This window comes from Bombyx mandarina, chromosome 15 (genome assembly GCF_030267445.1).
Source record: "Bombyx mandarina strain Sakado chromosome 15, ASM3026744v2".
NCBI classification, from domain to species: Eukaryota; Metazoa; Arthropoda; class Insecta; order Lepidoptera; family Bombycidae; genus Bombyx; species Bombyx mandarina.
In genome coordinates, this window is record NC_143221.1 from 16,870,686 (window position 1) to 16,889,872 (window position 19,187).

The 19,187-nt window shown below is 44.3% G+C and overlaps 1 protein-coding gene across 3 annotated transcripts in view; it reads left to right on the plus strand.

The window, feature by feature from the left end:
- Gata-beta (transcription factor BCFI) overlaps nt 1-19,187 on the plus strand; it is a 28,742-nt gene that overhangs the window by 6,916 nt on the left and 2,639 nt on the right. For all 3 annotated transcript variants that reach the window (XM_028182700.2, XM_089733376.1, XM_089733377.1), the window contains exons 3-5: nt 11,707-11,828; nt 12,183-12,367; nt 12,616-12,679. In XM_028182700.2, coding sequence (XP_028038501.1) covers nt 11,707-11,828; nt 12,183-12,367; nt 12,616-12,679 — 371 coding nt within the window. The remainder of the gene's footprint in view (nt 1-11,706; nt 11,829-12,182; nt 12,368-12,615; nt 12,680-19,187) is intronic.

Genomic DNA, 19,187 nt, shown 5'->3' on the forward strand with positions numbered 1-19,187 from the left:
GCGCCTGTGTGCGTCGTGCACAACTATATAGGCGCGTGTAACGGGTCTCCGTCTGTGTGTGTATCGTGTGTCGTGCGTAAAGAATCGTTCGTTTTGTACATTTTTAATATATATTTTAAAACAGGTCGCGTATTATCCGTCCTATCAGTTTGAAACATTTTTTGATCTTTCTCACCCGCGGGCCCCAGCAGAAGATGAAGAATCAGTCATCACTCCAATGATGTGTGCATTTTCAGCGCGCACCGGTAACTAGCCGGACAGTTACGGTCTTATATTGTGCGGCTAAGCATAGTGTTTGTATTTGTAACTAAGAGCGGGTCGCAGAGGGTACAGATGGTGCAGGGGGTGTATACATGCACCGCGGGAACGAGAGAGAGTGCGCATCCCCACATGCAAAGATCAGCCCCACACACCGTATACTGGACCAACCGCGCCGTACCACATAATGTATTGTACTCGCTTTATTCGTATTGTCATGTGTCCGACACGTGCATAGATCTCTTGCTCACAATAACTCTATAATATTTTAACAAAGCAACTTTATTACTGTACGTGTGTATGTACGCACACACGTCCCTACGTGGTTTTTATTAAAGTATACAGTAGCCAGTAGTGCTGCTCCGTCGATTTTGTAGCAGGGCACGTGCCGTGTATTTCTGATAAGACGAAAACTTATAAAACAAAGGAATAAGTATGAAGAATGTGTGTAGTAGAGGTCGCGCGCCTGGGCTGGCGCGGCCTGTGTCGCCGGCTGCCGGGACCCGCGGGGCTACTCGCGGGTCGCGACGCTTATCTCCAAGATTGCACTAAATAACACTCTTACAAAGTCATCATTTATTTTACATAAGTGTAAGAACCACAAGAACAGTCTTCGGCAGATTCTTCGCTGCGGAAGGCGAAGTTGTGTATTTCCGTAGTCGTATTTGTTTCAATTTTGGCTGTTTGGTGTGGCCCTGGAATGGCCTGTGATATTTTATCTCGTTAGTTCTCCGAAGTCTGCACCAACACACTGTGACCCGTCCGTGGTGTAGGTACCGTCTAGTATCAATTAGCATCGGATAGTATCGGCGTATGTTAGTTGTTTCTCATTTTATTTATAACTGTCATCAGTTTGTGGTTTTGTAGAGCTTGTTTTAACGACAACTCGCATAATATTACTGTTCCGTGCTGTGTGGACATCATTATCGTCTTACTTACGATCACAATGCGCTTGGCCATAAAAGTACCAATAAAGTAATGTGTGTTCATGAATTGCATAAGAACTAACGTACCCATAGTTCCCATAGTTCCGGTAAATCTAAAGCATGTTCGGCGCTCGCCGAGCCGCGCAGCCAACTGTGGCGGTAGTGTGCTCAGGCTCCTTCAACGACGCAGAGAAACCTGCGACAAGACAAACCTCACTCACATCGAAACCTCCCTTAGGAATCATTGCGTCCGAGTAGGTACGACCAAAGTCCACAACGAAGATTGCGCTCCCGCTTCTTCTAAATATTGTGTGGTGTTGTGGTAACAAGATTAATAACCAAATTCGACAAGCATCATTTCTGCACCGCGGAGGAGCGCCTCAGTGCTGCTAACTGCGGGACACGCGGGTGTCGCCAGAGTGCGGCTCACGGAGGCCTCGCTAAGCATCGTACGGAGCTACGCAACGAGTACCTCTAATGAACGAAGAAACTTTTGTTCACTCATAAGCGACATGTGGACAGATCCCGTCTACCGAGAATGGCTGGTCTAGAGCACAAGCTATCAAGTGACATCGAGTCATTGGGGGTAACACATAGCACTACTGGAGGAGACATTTGAACCACTCGGCGTCGCAAACATGCACAGACGAGACAAGGGCACTAGAGTAGTGACGTCAGCAGCGATAAAAATGAATCTTAAAAATAATAACATAATTAGTATTGTATAAGTTCGTCCTATGACCTTTAGCAATAATTTTTAAAATCACTTAAATTTTATTTGAAAATGAAAATGAAAATACAGAGCTATGTCATCAAAGTTATTCATTTGTTAATTGATTAGTGTTTTATTTTCATTACATTTGTATTGTTTTTCATGAATACGGACACTATCAAAATTCGCGTAATTATGGAATGCGAGTTCGTATGCGCCACTATGCGGTAGCAAGGCCGCACAAACCGCTCGCCGCTCGCCGCTCGCCGCTCGCAACAGTAATGACGTGTGCGAGACGCGAGTGAACACTAAACTACAGTAGGTACGCGTGTAGACGATCGCACGACTCGGTGAATTATTGGTTTGAACGCTTCCGATATGGAAAATTTTGATCTCAAAAATAAATCTTGTGTTCGTCTGAAAACTAAAGTCAACAAGGACGAACTAAAGGCGATAGTGAAGCCGACGCGGCGACGGTACTCAATACTATCTATTTATTTATCGATATCTAATTTTACTAATTTTTTACGGTACATAAATACAGTGGCGGTCGTATAATTAGAAACACTACCAACGGCCCTTGACATGATGTAAGATACTTCACCGTAATCGTTTTTATTTTGAAATTAAACAATAAATAGGACAACAATAATATGTTCAACGATTTATCATTTATTAGAAAAACTCACTACACAAGTGCAGTTTCAATATTACATTACGGACAAACATTTAAATCAGTTTTAAGGTATGAATAATAATGGTCAACTAATTAGAAACAATAACAAAAAAGTATAAATAACAATATTTTTTTAAGTTTTAGGGGTTAAAGTATGAAATTGCCGATTTGTGCTCAAAAATTGAAATTAGTTTTTTTTTTCAAATTATATTATTATTTAAACAAAATATCTACCATTATTATCTATAAATTGCTGCCATCTAATAGGAAGGTCATTTATTCCTTTGCGATAGAACTCTGATGATCTAGATTCTACAAACTGTTTGAAAGTATTTTGTATTGCCGCCTGGAAAGAAAACTTTTATCACTTAGAAAATTGTCTAAATCACAAAAAAAAATTATAATTCGTTGGAGCAAGGTCTGGCAAATACGGAGGGTGACGAATGGTTTCTAATTGTAGTTCTTTTAGAGTTAAAACCGTCGCTCATGGACGTCAGCAATAACAGGGACAGAGCCGAGCCGCTGCCTACCATAATTTTCATACAAAGTGGGCTGGGGCTTTGTCTCTTTCGTATAGGTTGGAGTGCGGGGTGAGACAAGGGGGGTTGAGCTCGCCTACGCTCTTCAACCTGTATATGAACGAGCTGATCGGCGAGCTCAGTAGGACCAGGATTGGTTGTTTCATAGACGGGGTGTGCGTAAACAACATCAGCTACGCAGACGATATGGTGCTGCTGAGCGCGTCTATCTGTGGCCTAAGGCAACTTGTTTCTTTGTGTGAGGGATATGCCAAATCACACGATTTGGTGTACAACTGTAAAAAGTCGGAGATCATGGTCTTTGAGACCAGGGGTGGGACGCATGATAAGATACCTCCCGTAGTACTCAACGGAACGCCATAGACAAGAGTTTATAAATTTAAATATCTCGGCCATGTGTTGACCCCTGATCTCAAAGATGATGAAGATATTGAACGAGAGCGGAGAGCGTTGTCGGTTAGAGCAAACATGATAGCTCGCAGGTTTGCACGGTGTTCACTTAAAGTCAAGGTCACCCTCTTTAGGGCCTACTGTACTAACTTTTACACGTGCAGCTTGTGGGCTGGATATACTCAAAGATCGTACAACGCTCTCCGTGTTCAATATAATAACGCGCTTAGGGTGCTGGTGGTGCTGCCCCGCTTTTGTAGCGCATCAGGGATGTTTGCAGACGCGCACATAGATTGTTTTTACGCTACCATGCGTAAGAGGTAGAGGAGAGGTAGAGGAGCTCCAACAGTATCCTGAGCATGATCGCAAGCAGGCGGAACTGTGTATACATGGGTCACTGTGGTGCCATCTCCCATGGGATGTTACGACAGTAATTCATTGTGATGTAAATATAACTACTAACATAGGTCTAAGTCGTATTAACAATTTATATGAGTCATGGTTACTTGCAATAAAAACATTATTATTATTATTATGTCAATTCGAAGTACCTATTACAAGAAAACGACAATTTCATACGTTAACTCCTATTATTAGTAATAATATTGTTTTTTACGAAATAGTTACTATCCGCAGCCTACCAATAGTTATAATTAATATTTAGTGGCGTATCCCTTATTTTCAATAGCAGCACTGCAACGACGTGCTATTGATTCAATCAATTTCATACATTGTTCTGGAGGGATTGAATTCCATGCTACAACTAATGCTTCACACAGTGTGTTTTGACTGGTGTTACGTTTATTTGAGACTTGCTATTTAACAATATACCAGAGATTTTCTATCAGTCTTAAATCCAGGCTATTTGCTGACCAGCTTAAAACGGATATACGCTGTATCCTGACGAGCTCACGGCCCACCTGGTGTTGAGTGGCTACAGGACCCCATAGACATCTACAACGTAAATGCCGCCACCCACCTTGAGATATGAGTTCTCAGGTCTCAGTATAGTTACAACGGTTGCTCCACCCTTCAAACCGAAATGCATTACTGCTTAGTGACAGAAATATGCAGGGTGGTAGTACCTACCCGTGCGGACTCAGTGGACGTCCTACTATTATTAACTACGCAAATTATAATTTTGCGGGTTTGATTTTTACTACACGATGTTATTCCTTCACCGTGAAAGTCAATCGTGAACATTTGTTAAGTACGTATTTCATCAGAAAAATTGGTACCCGCCTGCGGGATTCGAACACCATCGGTGTCGCTACATACGAATGCACCGGACGTCTTATCCTTGAGACCACGACGCCGCGACTACTTCAATATTTTGTAGCACGAACGTTTTTTTACGAACATTTATTTTGTACGTTGAAGCTATAGTTTCTTTATTCATAAGAAGTGTTTCTAATTATATGACCAGCACTGTATATCTATACCTAGTCTGTCAATGATTACAATGATATCGAAGTATGTGGTAGTTAGTTACCTAGCAGTAGGTGACTCTCCGATCTGTTGCCCACACGCTCTAAAATACGTCCCTATCATAATAATATATATCTGCAAACGTATTGGCAGCCGTTAAAATAAGTCACAAAATAAAAGAGATAAAGTAAAATTAAAATGAATCTAAATCTCAGGATAAATTATATTATGAGCGTCGGATTAGATCCCTGCGCGAACTAGTTAACACAAAGGTACCGGTCGCGGATACGATGAAGCCAACCAACACAGACGACATGAGTCGCATACTGCATAGAGTCATGATATCGAGTACAATATGAATTAGATACGTATTTACTTGTTCTCAATAATTGACACTCGCCTGAATGATTTGAGCACGTTAATCGACCGACCGACCGATCGATACTAGTGCCCCGGGTGCCTTACACACGGAGCACGGACGCTTCTGTCGCTTTGTTGTCATATGATCGAACACCAACATGTCTTTGGGTTGAGGTCGTGCTCCGTGCGTGCTGTGCGTACCCACAAATGTATGCTCTGAATTGAACTATGGAGATGTGTTCCGGGACGAGCTTCCTGCCCCCCGACGTCGACGCAATCCTCGGATTAAAGCTATATTCTGTATTACGACGGTGCTAAAACTAAACGCAAACAGAGAACAGCCAATTGCTTGTGCAAATACTCGCGCGATCCCTCGGCTCGTTTACACTACCCCAGTTTTTATATCGGTCTGGTGCACTAGGCCGGGGACGCTGCGCCGACACAACTCGCCAACCTATCTGCGCCTTATTACGTTCTTGTATACTCTGTACTATTAAATGCAACAAAATAGGGAATTATCGTTTCGTGACAGTGACGGCGCCGCAACTACGTGGATGAGTGATAACGCGACGTCCGGTCGGAGCACGATACGTATCCTGAGAGCATCTGGAAGTTGAACCTGATGCTGGTCGTTGGAGGGCTTTTTATGAGTCTGGATGGGCAGACAACCTTAAGGCTCACTTAACGTAGAGCGGTTATCGGAGCCCATAGACCACAGCAGAGGCCACCCAGCCGGGGTCAGAACTGTATTCCCAACAGCTGCTTGAAATAAGCAGTAGAAATTAGGAATCGGTTATAAATAGATGCGCTAATACCCCAAAAGTCTCTGCAAGAGCTCTGTAGTCGCAAGGGTCCAAGAGTTGGACTCAGGCACGCACTCGTATTTTTTGTAAATGTGATTACGGCGTGCAGTGCGGGAGTTGCTGGAGGAAGGCAATAGCGCGGTGAGCCCGCGATAAGCGGCGGGGAGCCGGGCGCAGCCTAGTTAACCTCTTTACGAGCACCTAGCGACTAGTCTACTAACAGTTTCCATTGTAGTTCGCTGTTATTGTACATATTATTATACCTATGTATTTCAACACTCACAAGCGACGAGCCTGCCTCTGTGCAGTTCTAACGGACTGCGGATTGCGGACGTAGATTCATTAAACTTATTTACTTTTAGTGTAGGTATTCTAGTTTTAAATTTAACAAACAACACACTGAAACTGTGGACACATTGTTGTTAAAACTTTTACAAGCCGTTACAAACCGTTTAGTCATTGTCGGAATTCAAAGTTTTGAATTAAGTAAATTGCCTAAACCGGTTACTTCGTTTAAATGTTATTCCATGTCCAATATTTCATCGGAGCTCTTTACGCACATTGTTTGAAAAACGTTTAATATATAAATATCATATAATAATTATTAAAAGTGTCATAGCGTTGAATGATTGTGCAAATTTGTATAAATCTTTTCCATTTTGTGAATGCACTGAACCGCTGTACACTTTCAATGAGCGGATTAGTTCTAGAATGTTTAATGATGCGAGAGAGCGCCGCGCCGCTGCTCCACAGCTCTAGACGTCCCCGACATCCCTGTTCATTAATACGAGAGGCCGCGTGCTTTCTCCGGAGCACAGTTGAACGGTGAATACTTGAACAGCGTACTGTGTAGTGCAGCCTGAGATAATGTTGTCGGTCCAGTCCTAACACTTCAATGTCAAACTCGGCTTCGTTAGCCACTTGCGCGGAGGACGAAGAAGCGGTATTCTTATACATACAAGTGCGGCAAGTGCTCTCGCTGTTACCAACCGGTACGGTGCGGGACTCCTCCTGTCCTGTAGTGCAACGTTGTTGCCTGTCTCGGCTGTGAGGAAACGATCTACTAGTACCTACTCGTAATATTCCGAGCGGGTCACTGCTGTGCGCGGTTACTTACCTCGCTGTACGCTGTTTCAACAATAACAACTAATGTGTTCTTTATTAGAGTCGTACACACACACACACACACTTCTAGACTGGAGTCATTTAATTATTGTTCACAAATAAAGACGAGGAAAAATATAAATAATGTGTCACTAGTCACTAAGCAGGACGCAGATTCAAACAAAAGACGCTTGTTAACCGACACCGGCGCTGTAAGCTTTGTTTGTGTTTATTGTAATTAGTCAATATTATCAGTACATTTAGAGACCACGGCGGTGGCCACTTGACCGCCCTTATACAAATGTTCTTTTGAAACGAATCTTGGTTAATTCTTTCTTAATTTTCCAATGATGAATGGATTCTACGCCTACGTAAGTTATACTCGTATTATTTTCATAAGCTCTTCCCGAGTCCATCTCTGATTTGTTGTCTCCAGTATCAAGATGTTGCTGTAGGTTGTATGTACGTGTATGTGTCAGATGCTTGGTAGCGGCGCAGCGGAGATCCCAGTCGTCTCCCCTGCTCGTACCGGTCTATATTCTAAACTATATTTGTATCGTTGTTTGTGTGTGTGTTCGATTGCTGTCGTAATATCACTGTCAAAGGTTCCAAATATTTTCAAGCGCTGTTTTGAATAGTAATTAAGCTAAATAGCAATTCGAGCTGTGATCACGAAGGTAAGCAAGGAGGCAAACAAGTTGCAGTGGTGTGTGTGCGGGCACAGGTGAGGCGCTATGCGATGTGTGCTCTTCACTAACGCGCTATTTTACACGTTTTAAGAGCCCTCGGATCGTTTCCAAATTTGTTCACATTATTTTTTTGTCAAGTTTCGAGTGACGGTTTAAGTGTCCCAAATGAGCTGTTTGTATAGGACAGGATATTATGACGCATGCTGCTCTCGTCTCTGGGTCGGCTCGTTTGGGATGTCGCATCGTCGGAGGGATTACTAGTTCCGGACCAGTCATTAACGAGGGTCGTCGCCTCGTCACGGTGCCGAGTGAGAGCGAGCCCGTCGGCGGCACGTGTGGCGCGGCCTGCGGGCTACACTTCCGACACAGCGCCGCCCGCATGCAGACACGCATCGGCACACAGCACTCCCGGCGCCGCTCGTCTGCCGCTCTCGAGTCGCTCTTGCACTACGAGCGTGTCGACTATTCGTGTATTCCAGTGCGATCGAGTCTTATTTCAATAAAATCGCTACCTCAATCTCATGTCTCAGGGCGGTCATTCATGTTATCATAACTAATTATGTATTTGGAAACGAAGCGGTGCGGTACTCACCGTACACCGGTCATCGTCACTCGTGACCCAGACGGAAGTATTGCATCACTTGGCTAACGAGGCGATCGATTTGCTTACGTTAAGTACATCAGTATGGTAGTAGTACTTAATATCAAACTGTCCGCTACATTTGTACACTGCTGCGTCGCTAGATCGCGGACCACATTCGTAATAACGTGACTCGTGCGATCGTAAATAGATTGAAACAAAACAATCGCTAACATGAGGCGTGCGCCGCGAGTGCAGTTTCCGTGTTGTAGTCCATACGAGGCTCGTGACGTCACGCGCGCTCGGCCCCGCCGCGCCGCGCCGGTAGAGGTGTCTCGTGGAAACGAACAAAGATTGTTGCCGAAGCGCTGTGTCGCGGCGCTGTCTTGTCGAGTGGCCATTCATCCGATGTTAATGGTTCCGTTGATATTCGTTAACACTCATCGTTCGAAGCTTTTGTATCGATGAGGTATATGTATTATGTGAATGATGCGGTCAGATTAGTAAACAAATCGATACTGATGGTGCAACGTCATCGCACCAAGCGAGCGGGAGGGGGTCGCTGTGGTCGCTATCACTCCCCCCCCCGCAGCACCAGCAGGTACTGCGGGGGGGGGGGAGCGATAACGTGCGCCTACTTCCGAGACGTTCCGGCCCATTAGACTCAGTCACCGCACTCCGCACGCTCCACTTTGCACCATTTTCAAACAAACAACACCATGCATGTGTCGTATTGAGCTCACCTCTTCATTCTTTGTAATTAAACGAAGCTGCACGAGCGTGACCCCTTACCATTAGGCGAGCCCTGCGCTGCCTATGAAGGCCTTAAAAAGATGCAAATGGTTGCTGGTAGCCACTAAACGACAACTGACGGTGAACTCGTCTGGACTTCTATAAAGATATATGCACTTCAACAACGACGAGACGCATTAATTGCCGAAAGGTACAACAATATGCTTGTGACGTACCCACGTACGCGATGAGACCTGTCCTTGAGCTGTTCACTCGAGTGGAGGCGTCTGTGGGACTGTACAGCAGCAGTACCGTTCAGTGGGATATTTGCACGCGCCTCACTCAAGCCCTAGATCCTCACGTACTGCAGTTGTCTAGCTTATTCCCGCGACTTCGTCCGCGTGGAATAGTTACTTTGGCGTAACGCTAAATTTTACCCGCGATTTACGTAGAAATTAAAATATTTTTGAATAATAGAATGTTAAGGAGCTATTTAAGGTACCAAAATCATGCTTTTTAATCGACTTCAAAAGAGGAGGTTATCAGTTCGACAACTACTTTTTTATCTTTTTATTTTTATTTATTATCTATTTATGTTTACCGATTTCTCGAGAACGCTTGAATTGATTCTGATAATCTTATTCTTTGTTTTTTGTACGAAAGGGTAGACTTCCCGAATGTCCTGTAATCATCATTTGATCTGATTATGGGATCCTGGAGATATCCAGAAAAATCTATAATTTTGAAACCCTATCTCGAAGTGATTTGGGTGTTTCATGTTATTGTTCTTATTCTGTGCCGCCGCGCACCGGCCGACCGGTGCCTTGTACATTAATAATACGCGCTTGATCATTATGTTACTGCAATGATATTTTAAAACTGCAATATCTTCTCATACTCTTTAAAATACTCATAGCGAGATACTCATTAAAATCAAGTGAGGGGAAATTTCTTTAAAATGACATCCTTGTAATGAATAACGTATTTATTTGGATAAGGATTAAAATCATCTTTATAAAAACATCTTCACAAATAATGCTTTATTTTAGAACAAATTTGGTTAGCATAAAAAAACCTTACATGGGCCAACCTTAAAATATAGACAATATGTTGTCGCGGGCTTTTTTTAAAACTTTTAAACGGAACTATTTTTTCATACATTATTTTAGCGCAACTTTAACGGTGTCCGCAGCGCACGCAGCGGAAGCTTTCAAAAGGAAAAAGAACCCCGATTTTGAAACATTATTTATTAGTGCTCCGCTTGTATTGGTTTAGCGTGATGTTATATAGCCTATATAGCTTTCCTCAATAAATGAGCTTTTTAACACTGAAATAATTTTTCAAATCGAACCAGTAGTTCCTGAGTTTAGCGCGTTCAAACAAACAAACTCAGCTTTATAATATTAGTATAGATTTTGTGGCTCAGTGGCCGCTGAAAACGGTTCACGGCTTGCATCAGAAGCACGACGCGCAAATTTACGATTGGATCTTGTCGTATTACAGCCCCTCATGTCGTGTATTCGCGCTTCACTGCCGTGCTGTGTAACGTCGCATTGTGTAAAGACTAAGCTCCGTATTGTTGGATGGCAGCCGGCGAGGGCCCGCGCGGCGGATTTTGACCTCGCCGCGGTGGAAATTTGCTTAATTACCTACTGCAACCACTCGGCTGTGGCCTCATTAACATAACATGACCGAGTTTGTCAGCGCCATATTTTAACAAAACGACAAACAAGTTGTGACATAAAATTTGCATGTTTTACCTTGACTTGCTTCCACTGAACGTTACTGAAATGTTTCAAAGAACCGTGCTCTATACACGAGCCGTGCGTACCTACTACCCTAGACGGGATTGTTGAATTGCATTCTTGCGTGCATTCTTATAATGTCCTTATTACAAATAACAAAATTCCTGACATGGACATCAACAATGGCTAACAGGCAGACAGTCTTACAGGCACATATAATTTAGATCTTGGAAGCTGTATGCGCTAACGCGAACTCTTTTCTCACATCTGATCCTACTAAGATTCCGACGTTGCTGCCACAGCGCCTCTGTCCGGGGGTCGTACACGACTAGAGCGGGTGCGACGATCATGTGACCCCGGACTCTTCGGGCTACCTCGAATGAGGATGTTGATGAAGTATCATCCGTCCATGGTAGTTTCGCCCTCACCTAACTTTACCGTCATACTCCCCACTCTTACTTTTACCTCTAATAATCAAAATAGGATTGGTCCTTATTACAGCCTGTAAAGGCTTATAGAACCGGCCGTCTGTCTGACGCAGTGATGATACAGCCGTCACTGAATGCGATAATGATGTTTATCTCGTGTCTCAATAAGGGCCGCGGACCTGTCTATGTTAAATATTTGAACTGCTTCGTCCACTTAAAGAAATCGCCCTCGATCAGGCGGGCCGTCAGATGTATTGCCCGTCTACGCTACGCCGATCAGATTGAGGATTAGGAAGCGAGAGATGAAAGTAACTATTTGTCGGCGGTGTGATACAGAGGGGGAGGCGGCAACGGCGCGGCGAGCAGCGTGTACACGCGGTGCGCCTTCAACAGCGCCGCGCCATACTTCACCAACGGAGCCGACCTCTCCGCCCAGCCGCAGCTCTGGACCGCGTCCGGTATGTACTCCCACTCACACTCTGTACCTATATAATATATAGTCATTTCCAAATACAAAGGTACAAATACAAACAAACATTAAACTGTTTACAAAAATATTAAAATTAATTTTCTTATGAATATTGTATAGACGGAACAGATGTATAAATTGTGAAAGTGCAGTAAAGCTTGCGTGAGCTCCGCGGGCCGCGCATCACTCATATAAATGTGTCAACAAAATGCCGCTCAAGCCAATACTCGTACATATAAACGGTCCTTCTGAGCCGAAGTGCGAACTCTCCGACATGCATTGGGAAGAAATTAGTTTACTTGTACAACATTACGAGTGTATTACGTATGTGTGACGCGAGCAGGAGGGTCTCCGAGCTACGGCAGCAACGCGATGCTGGCGGACGAATACGCCGAGAGCGCCGCGGAGGGCGGGGGGTCCCTGCCGTCTTTCAACACGCGGTTCGGCGGCGCCTTCGCCTGCGCCACCTCGCGGCCCTCCACCGTCTACGGAGCGCCAGCTCTGGCCTCCAACGCGTACGCACACCAGGTACGGACCCCACACTCGTGAAATGAACAAATGTCAAGGGACAAACAGTACGACGGTCGTCTTTATCGCGAATATCGCAACACTACCTTCAGAGCTATAAAGGCATCGCAATTCGACGAGAAGTGGTGCCATATATTGTGGCGGTTCAGTAGAGTCTCAATTCAAATCCACTAAACTGGCAGCGGGCCGCTGGCGCCGCGCCGTGCGTGTGTACCGAGTCGTAAGTGAGCACCGGCTGAATGTTCCAGGAGGGGTGGAGCCTGGAGAGCAACCGCCGGCCGCAGCTCTCCGCAGCCGACCGACTCTCTGCAAGTATGTACACCACTTTACTACACAAACACCTAAATTATGTAATTATGTAGTTTCATCACTACGTTCGTGTATCATGTTTCGATTTCTGTTATTTTTTTTTTAAATATGGGATCATAATAACTATCACAGAATACAAGAGATTTTATAAAAACCTGAATCATGCTGATAATATTTTCAAGGTCAGCTTTGAAACTAGTTACAAACTCTGATTCTGAAAAAGAATTAATTTGATTTTTTTACTGGTGGTAAGAAGTCTTGTGAGTCCGTACGGGTAGGTACCACACCCCTGCCTGTTTCTGCCGTGAAGCCGTAATGCGTTTCAGTTTGAAAGTTTGTGACTGCCGACTGTGGCAGCCGTTGTGATTACCTATATTAAGACGTTAGAACTGATATCTCAAGATCGGTGGGGGCATTTGCGTTGTAGAAGTCTATGGGCTGCGGTAACCACTTATCATCAATTGGGCCGTGAGCTCGTACAACCACGTAAGCAATAAATAAATAAAAATTGAACCCTCCATTTACGAGCAGTGACACTCGTTCGGTGGAAGATCTTCCGTTTTTCGTCCCTCGAAAGAAACTCATTTTTTGAGTTGGATTTTGTGTTAAAAAAAGATAATCTTTCAAATTCTTCGCTTAGAGAATAAAGCAGACAAATAGAGATCCATGTCGGCTTTGCGCGTTGACGAATGTCATTACGATGAGCTGTTCGGAGTAATGCTCTGCATGCTCATCGTGTCTCAGTTTGCGTCGCCACAAAAAATGCAACCGCAGCCTAGCGAGGGCGGCGAGGGCGGCGAGGGCGGCGAGGGCTGCGAGGGAGATGCTCGCAGATAGCGCGGGGTCAGCTCTCGACGAGATAGCCTCTCAGCTCCGCTCATATTATTTTTTACTGCGATAATTTTAGTAGACAACTCCGATAAGAGAAGTTCCGGTATTATTTACGATCGCTCGCGGACGACGCGGCCCGCTTTTTTTATATTTCTGTTCTCAAACCTTTATCTATCCTCGAGAGCGGCTGTTAATTTTTATTTCTGTTTTGTGACCCGTAAAACAAATTAATACTTTCTATGAACCGTTCAACCATCTCGTGACACATGTATAGAGCCGGCATTTTTTACTCACTTGTTGTCTATACGATACATACATACATATACATATGCAGGTACGTGCGTACCTCGGCTACTTACATTATTAAATATGAACGTATCTTTTTACATTCATAAGTTTCAATGGAAGAAGTGCTCGAGATGCTGAGAAATAAAATAGAGATTTCTAACTTTACAGACGTTCGAAGCTATGAATTCGATCAGGTTTTCAGAGTAAGAACAACATCGAAGGATCGTGCTCTGTTTGACTAGCTCGTGTTGATGATGCGCACACAACAATGTCTTGTACAATTGTTTGGTACACAACACAAAAAGCAATGCAAACACGAGGCGAGAAGAGGCACTCGCCATAAAGCGCAGAGCGGTCCGGACTGTTTGCGTAGGCACACGCCGACAAAAAAACTACGTCCATTTCAAATGAAGTCTTTCCCTTTTAAGCGCATTAAAATCGCATTCCGTAAATGGTATCGGATAAGGCACGTGCCGCACAAACAGGCGCGTCCTGTCCCGGCGGCGGGGAGCACCTTATCGACGCACCACGTGCATAGCGAGCGCCATCACCGCCATTAGGACATAGTTGCGCAGTGACGTCAGCGACCACTCTGCGACACAATTGGCCTCATAAATACATCGTGCGACGGCCGATAACGGGGCGCCAGACCAAATGTGCAACTCCGACCGACCAGCTCGACCTGCCAGACGCAGCCGCGGGTGACGCTCATCTTCTGGAATGGCGAAACGATAACCAACTCTATATTCCAACCAACAACAGCACGGAAACCACAACGCACACACACTGGACGTGAATAGATCTATATCTGCGCCCCAATATATTACTCAGCGTTGTTTAGACCTGCACATCTGATGATCTCGAATCGCGTTACTCTTGCGACTAAAACATTCATCATTAAGTGACTCGTCTCGAGCATATACACATCTATTTTATTATATTTATTGAAACGCGGCATCACATTATTGAAGAGCAATGGAAAAGATATAACAATTTAGATAACATTTCTAATTTAGCAATAGAACCACCACATGGTGCGCAACAGAGCCGCGTTACAGTACATGATATGTTGTTGACGCGGATAGTGTTACACGCTACACGCCGCCGCCGCCGCCGCCGCGCCGTGCAGCCAGTGGAGAGCAGGCCGGGCCGGGCGAGGAGTTGCGGACCACATGGCCGCGCTCGGCCTGTAACTCGACACGTGTCATCACATCTGTACGCATTCATGTAATCATTCGATACAAATGTACACTTACTAGTAGAAGGGAACAATCGCTAGCTAATACGCAAGGCGCACCACCGGTTGCCGTGTAGCTGTGCCGATCCTGAAGCGGGTGTAAGTTTTCAAATGGCAACTGTTCTACGGTTCTATTACAAAACTAGTACTATACAAGTGACACGGTCATTTTTGAAGCCGATCTCACAACCGACAGCTGACCGTCTACCGGGCTGCCCCCTCCCGAGCGATTACTTGACGATCTTGAAGTCTCGTCGGCATTAAACCGGAATACATATCGAATAGCTTCAAGGTACATAACTATACTTAGGATAGCAGCCCTAAGCGGTTGCTAATGACAACATGCACTATCTAGTGGTTGGTAAGGAAATAAGAAGTTAAGAGTAGGGTTGGAAAACATTGGATAGAAGATGAAGTTTCAAAGATCGATGGCTCTGGCAATCGCTGACTGTCTTTAACGATGACCAAGGTTTCCACCGGAGAGCGGACAACGGCATTATCCGTCCGACAGTATGCCGGCCTAGAGCGTACTGTCAGTCCGCGCGGATTATCACCATCCGGTCCAAACATGCCCTGCCGCGGTCGTGGCGGTTGTGATGACTATGGGCTGCGATGACCACTTAGTACAAAGTAGGCAGTGGGTTCGTCAGTTTATTTGTCGCAGCTAATCACAGATCGCCTGCGTCACAAATCTAAAATTACACCAAATATACTCTGTATCGACAAGAGGTATTCACATCTGTGTTGTGAGTACGTACGTAGACAGACTGCGGTAACATTTTAGATACTTAAAATAAGAAGTTATCTGACACTAGTAACTGTAGTACTAGTGTTGGTATTGTTATAGATTACCAGGATGTGAGTTGGTTAGTTTACATGTACGAGTCATTCACCGGATGACCGTTGGCTCTCGCGGGCCCGGGTCGCGGCGTCGGCAAAACACGCAACTGTACGCGCAGGTCGGGTCGAATAACACAATGTGTTACCTCACATGAATGGGAGCTCCCGTATATATAGTTCTTCTCGATAGTACAGACTTCCGAGAACCGTAACTCCGGGCTCACAGGTGCCAGTGGCGGCCGTGTGGGGGGCGGGGGGCGGAGGACGCGCGAGTGACGTAACGGTCTCAGCCTCCGGTCACCTCCAGCGCAGCTTTGTGCTTACGTCGCAAGTCAGGGCCGTCAGGATCTGAACACGTCACTGAACTTTTATTATATTTTTTTACAATTGTGAAATTAATTGTATTGTACTCGTTTATTATAAAACTGATTAGATTAACCGCAGAACTAAAGTGTCGTTGTGGCGAGGGTTGGGGAAAGCCCATGACCAGCAGTGAACCTCTGCGAGCTTAAAGACAGATACTTTATATTTTGTAGCATATTATTACGGAATATCGCGTGAGGTAGCCCTAATTTGAAAGTCCTCTTACATCTTATATTAAATGAATGTACTATAGAATTGTATATCTTTAAAAGATCAATAAAAAAGGTATATATTTATTTCTAAAGGATAGCCCATAGTAAACCATTTTTATTTTTTGTACATAAAAAAGGGTGTTATTTAGCAGCTATTTTATACAATAAAGTGTTATTCCTTTTTCCATTGTATATAATACATAAAATTCATTTAGATCAAAACTGAAGAAAATGAAAAAGAATAAAAAATAAAACTCTTAACAACATTCCATTAAAATGGATGAATCTTAGAAGAAATCCGAGATTTAAATATCGGGGGCACAGCGGCTGGCGGGCCGTACGCTTAGTCTCGGTGGGCAAGGATCGGCGGGCGCGGCAAGTGCCGTATGCCGAGGACCGATGGATGAAGGATATACAATGACATATTGGGTGAGGCGCGCTCGCTCTATAACATTGTATAATTCGTTAATTTATCTCTTTAGCTACTTAGGCAAGATCAGTTTCTAAGAAATTCATATTTTTTAATTATCATAATTCTAAGGTATTTAAATATCACAGCTTAAAAAAGAACTGAGTTTATTTGTTATTGATGATAGTTTATTTTTTTCTGTACAGAAAGCAATAGGTATTTAATTACTTTTTTCCCTACCTATTCTACTAACCTCGAGGGGTTATTCTAGGTTCACCGAACTAGTAGGTGAGCTCGCGGAGCTCAAAACTGACGGTACGTTATATATTTCATTAGAAAAATTGGTATCCGCCTGCGGGTTTCGAACACCGGTGCATCGCTCGATACGAATGCACCGGACGTCTTATCCTTTGGCCACGACGACTTCGAAACGGCTCCGAGCCGACTTCGACGGCTCCAGTAACCACTTAACACCAGGTGGGCTGTGAACTCGTCCACCCATCTAAGCAATAAAAAAAAGAACCGGCCAAAAACTCAGTAGGCTGTGTCTGTGGGTTAATTTACTCGCCGAGCCCTTCCTTGTAAGCAAAGGGTTCGACGAGAACGATGACCGGTGCTTGGGATACCTAAAAGCACCGTTAGTGGTTCAGGAAGATCCGAAATGACGTGGTTAGAACGACGTCGACTGTTTACCATTCTGTCCGCAGGATCGGGAATGTTGTTACCGGCGGCCACGATGAGAGGGTTCTCGTGTCGTGCCACTTTCGCGAAATGGCGCACTGATGCCGACTGTAGATACTTACTGATGGACTCTAGATCCAGGTCGTCGTGGAAATCGATGTTCCTGACATACCACGGGGCTCCAATGGCTATCCCGCAAAAACGGGATTGAATGACTTGAAGGGGTTTCAAGTTAGTGAGGGCCGCGTGAGCGAACACTACACTTGCATAGGTCATGGCGGGGCGTATGCAAGTTTTGTTGTGTCATCTTATTTCTAAGGGACAATTTACTTCGCTCGCAAATCATCGGATAGAGAGATATCTCAATCATGTCCTAAAGACGTCGTACTTCAAAGGTATGTAGGTGGTAGCACAAGGATTGCAAAAAGAATGCGTTTATGTAGAGGCAGAGAATCGTTAGAAGAACGTGAGGCTCGAGAGAGACATCGAGTTCAGAGAGCCAGAGAACTGCCCGCACAGACTAATTTATGGATAATACAAGTGAATTGAAACACCACGATGATAGACGAGCGATAGATAGACGAATTTCTTCTTCCATCCGAACCAGTACAAGCTCTGCTTACGGGTGATCATCAAAAATAGAAATAATTCATACGCAATATACATCCTTATAATAAAATATTTCAAATGACCTCTTTCAAAATTAGTGAATAAAATTATGGAACGAGGATTTATGGCTACATTTAAAATTCAAGGGCAAGTACTATATCCCGATCAACACTGATTTATGCAAATCTATTTTATATTAGATACAGAAACACAAGCATATACTCGTATTATTAATCACTCCACACTGCTCCATATTAGTGTCTCCATTGCACTCTGCGAAGCCCGGCCGGGTCGCTAGTGTTATACACACACATTATTACATTTAAGTTTTTTTTTTAATTGTTTAAATGGGTGTACGAGCTCACAGCCCACCTGGTGTTAAGTGGTTACTGAAGCCCATAGACATCTACAACGTAAATGCGCCACCCTTGAGATATACGTTCTAAGGTCTCAAGTATAGTTACAACGGCTGCCCCACCCTTCAAGCCGAAACGCATTACTGCTTCACGGCAGAAATAGGCAGGGTGGTGGTACCTACCTGTGTGGACTCATAAGAGGTCCTACCACCAGTAGTTTATGTTATAAATCTGATGAAAATTGGCATAGAATGTTTTGTGATTTTGTGAATTATACATATCTGAGCAGCTACGGACCAAGTGCAACTTTGCTGCTCTGTTGAATACTTACACCTTGTGTAATGTGAATTTAAATTGAATCATGATAAACAGCGTCTGTACATCTACATAATTACGTCCAATCGCGGATTTAGAATACGTATTAATTTATTTTAGTACAACATTTGAATAGATTAAGGTCTCATCTCTCTAGACAGTGATGGAAAAACACTTCATGGCCATTCAGGTCAGGCCAGTGCTAATGTGTACAAAGCGATACATATAGCAGTTAGATTGTGATATAATAATGAAGATGGAAGCGTCGAGTCAGCGCATCGCGCGACGTGCCTCCGCTGAGTCCGCGCTCGCTCACTGTCAAGGTCGAGGAGGTTCGACACTCTCAAGCCGGAGCACGATCGGCGGTCGC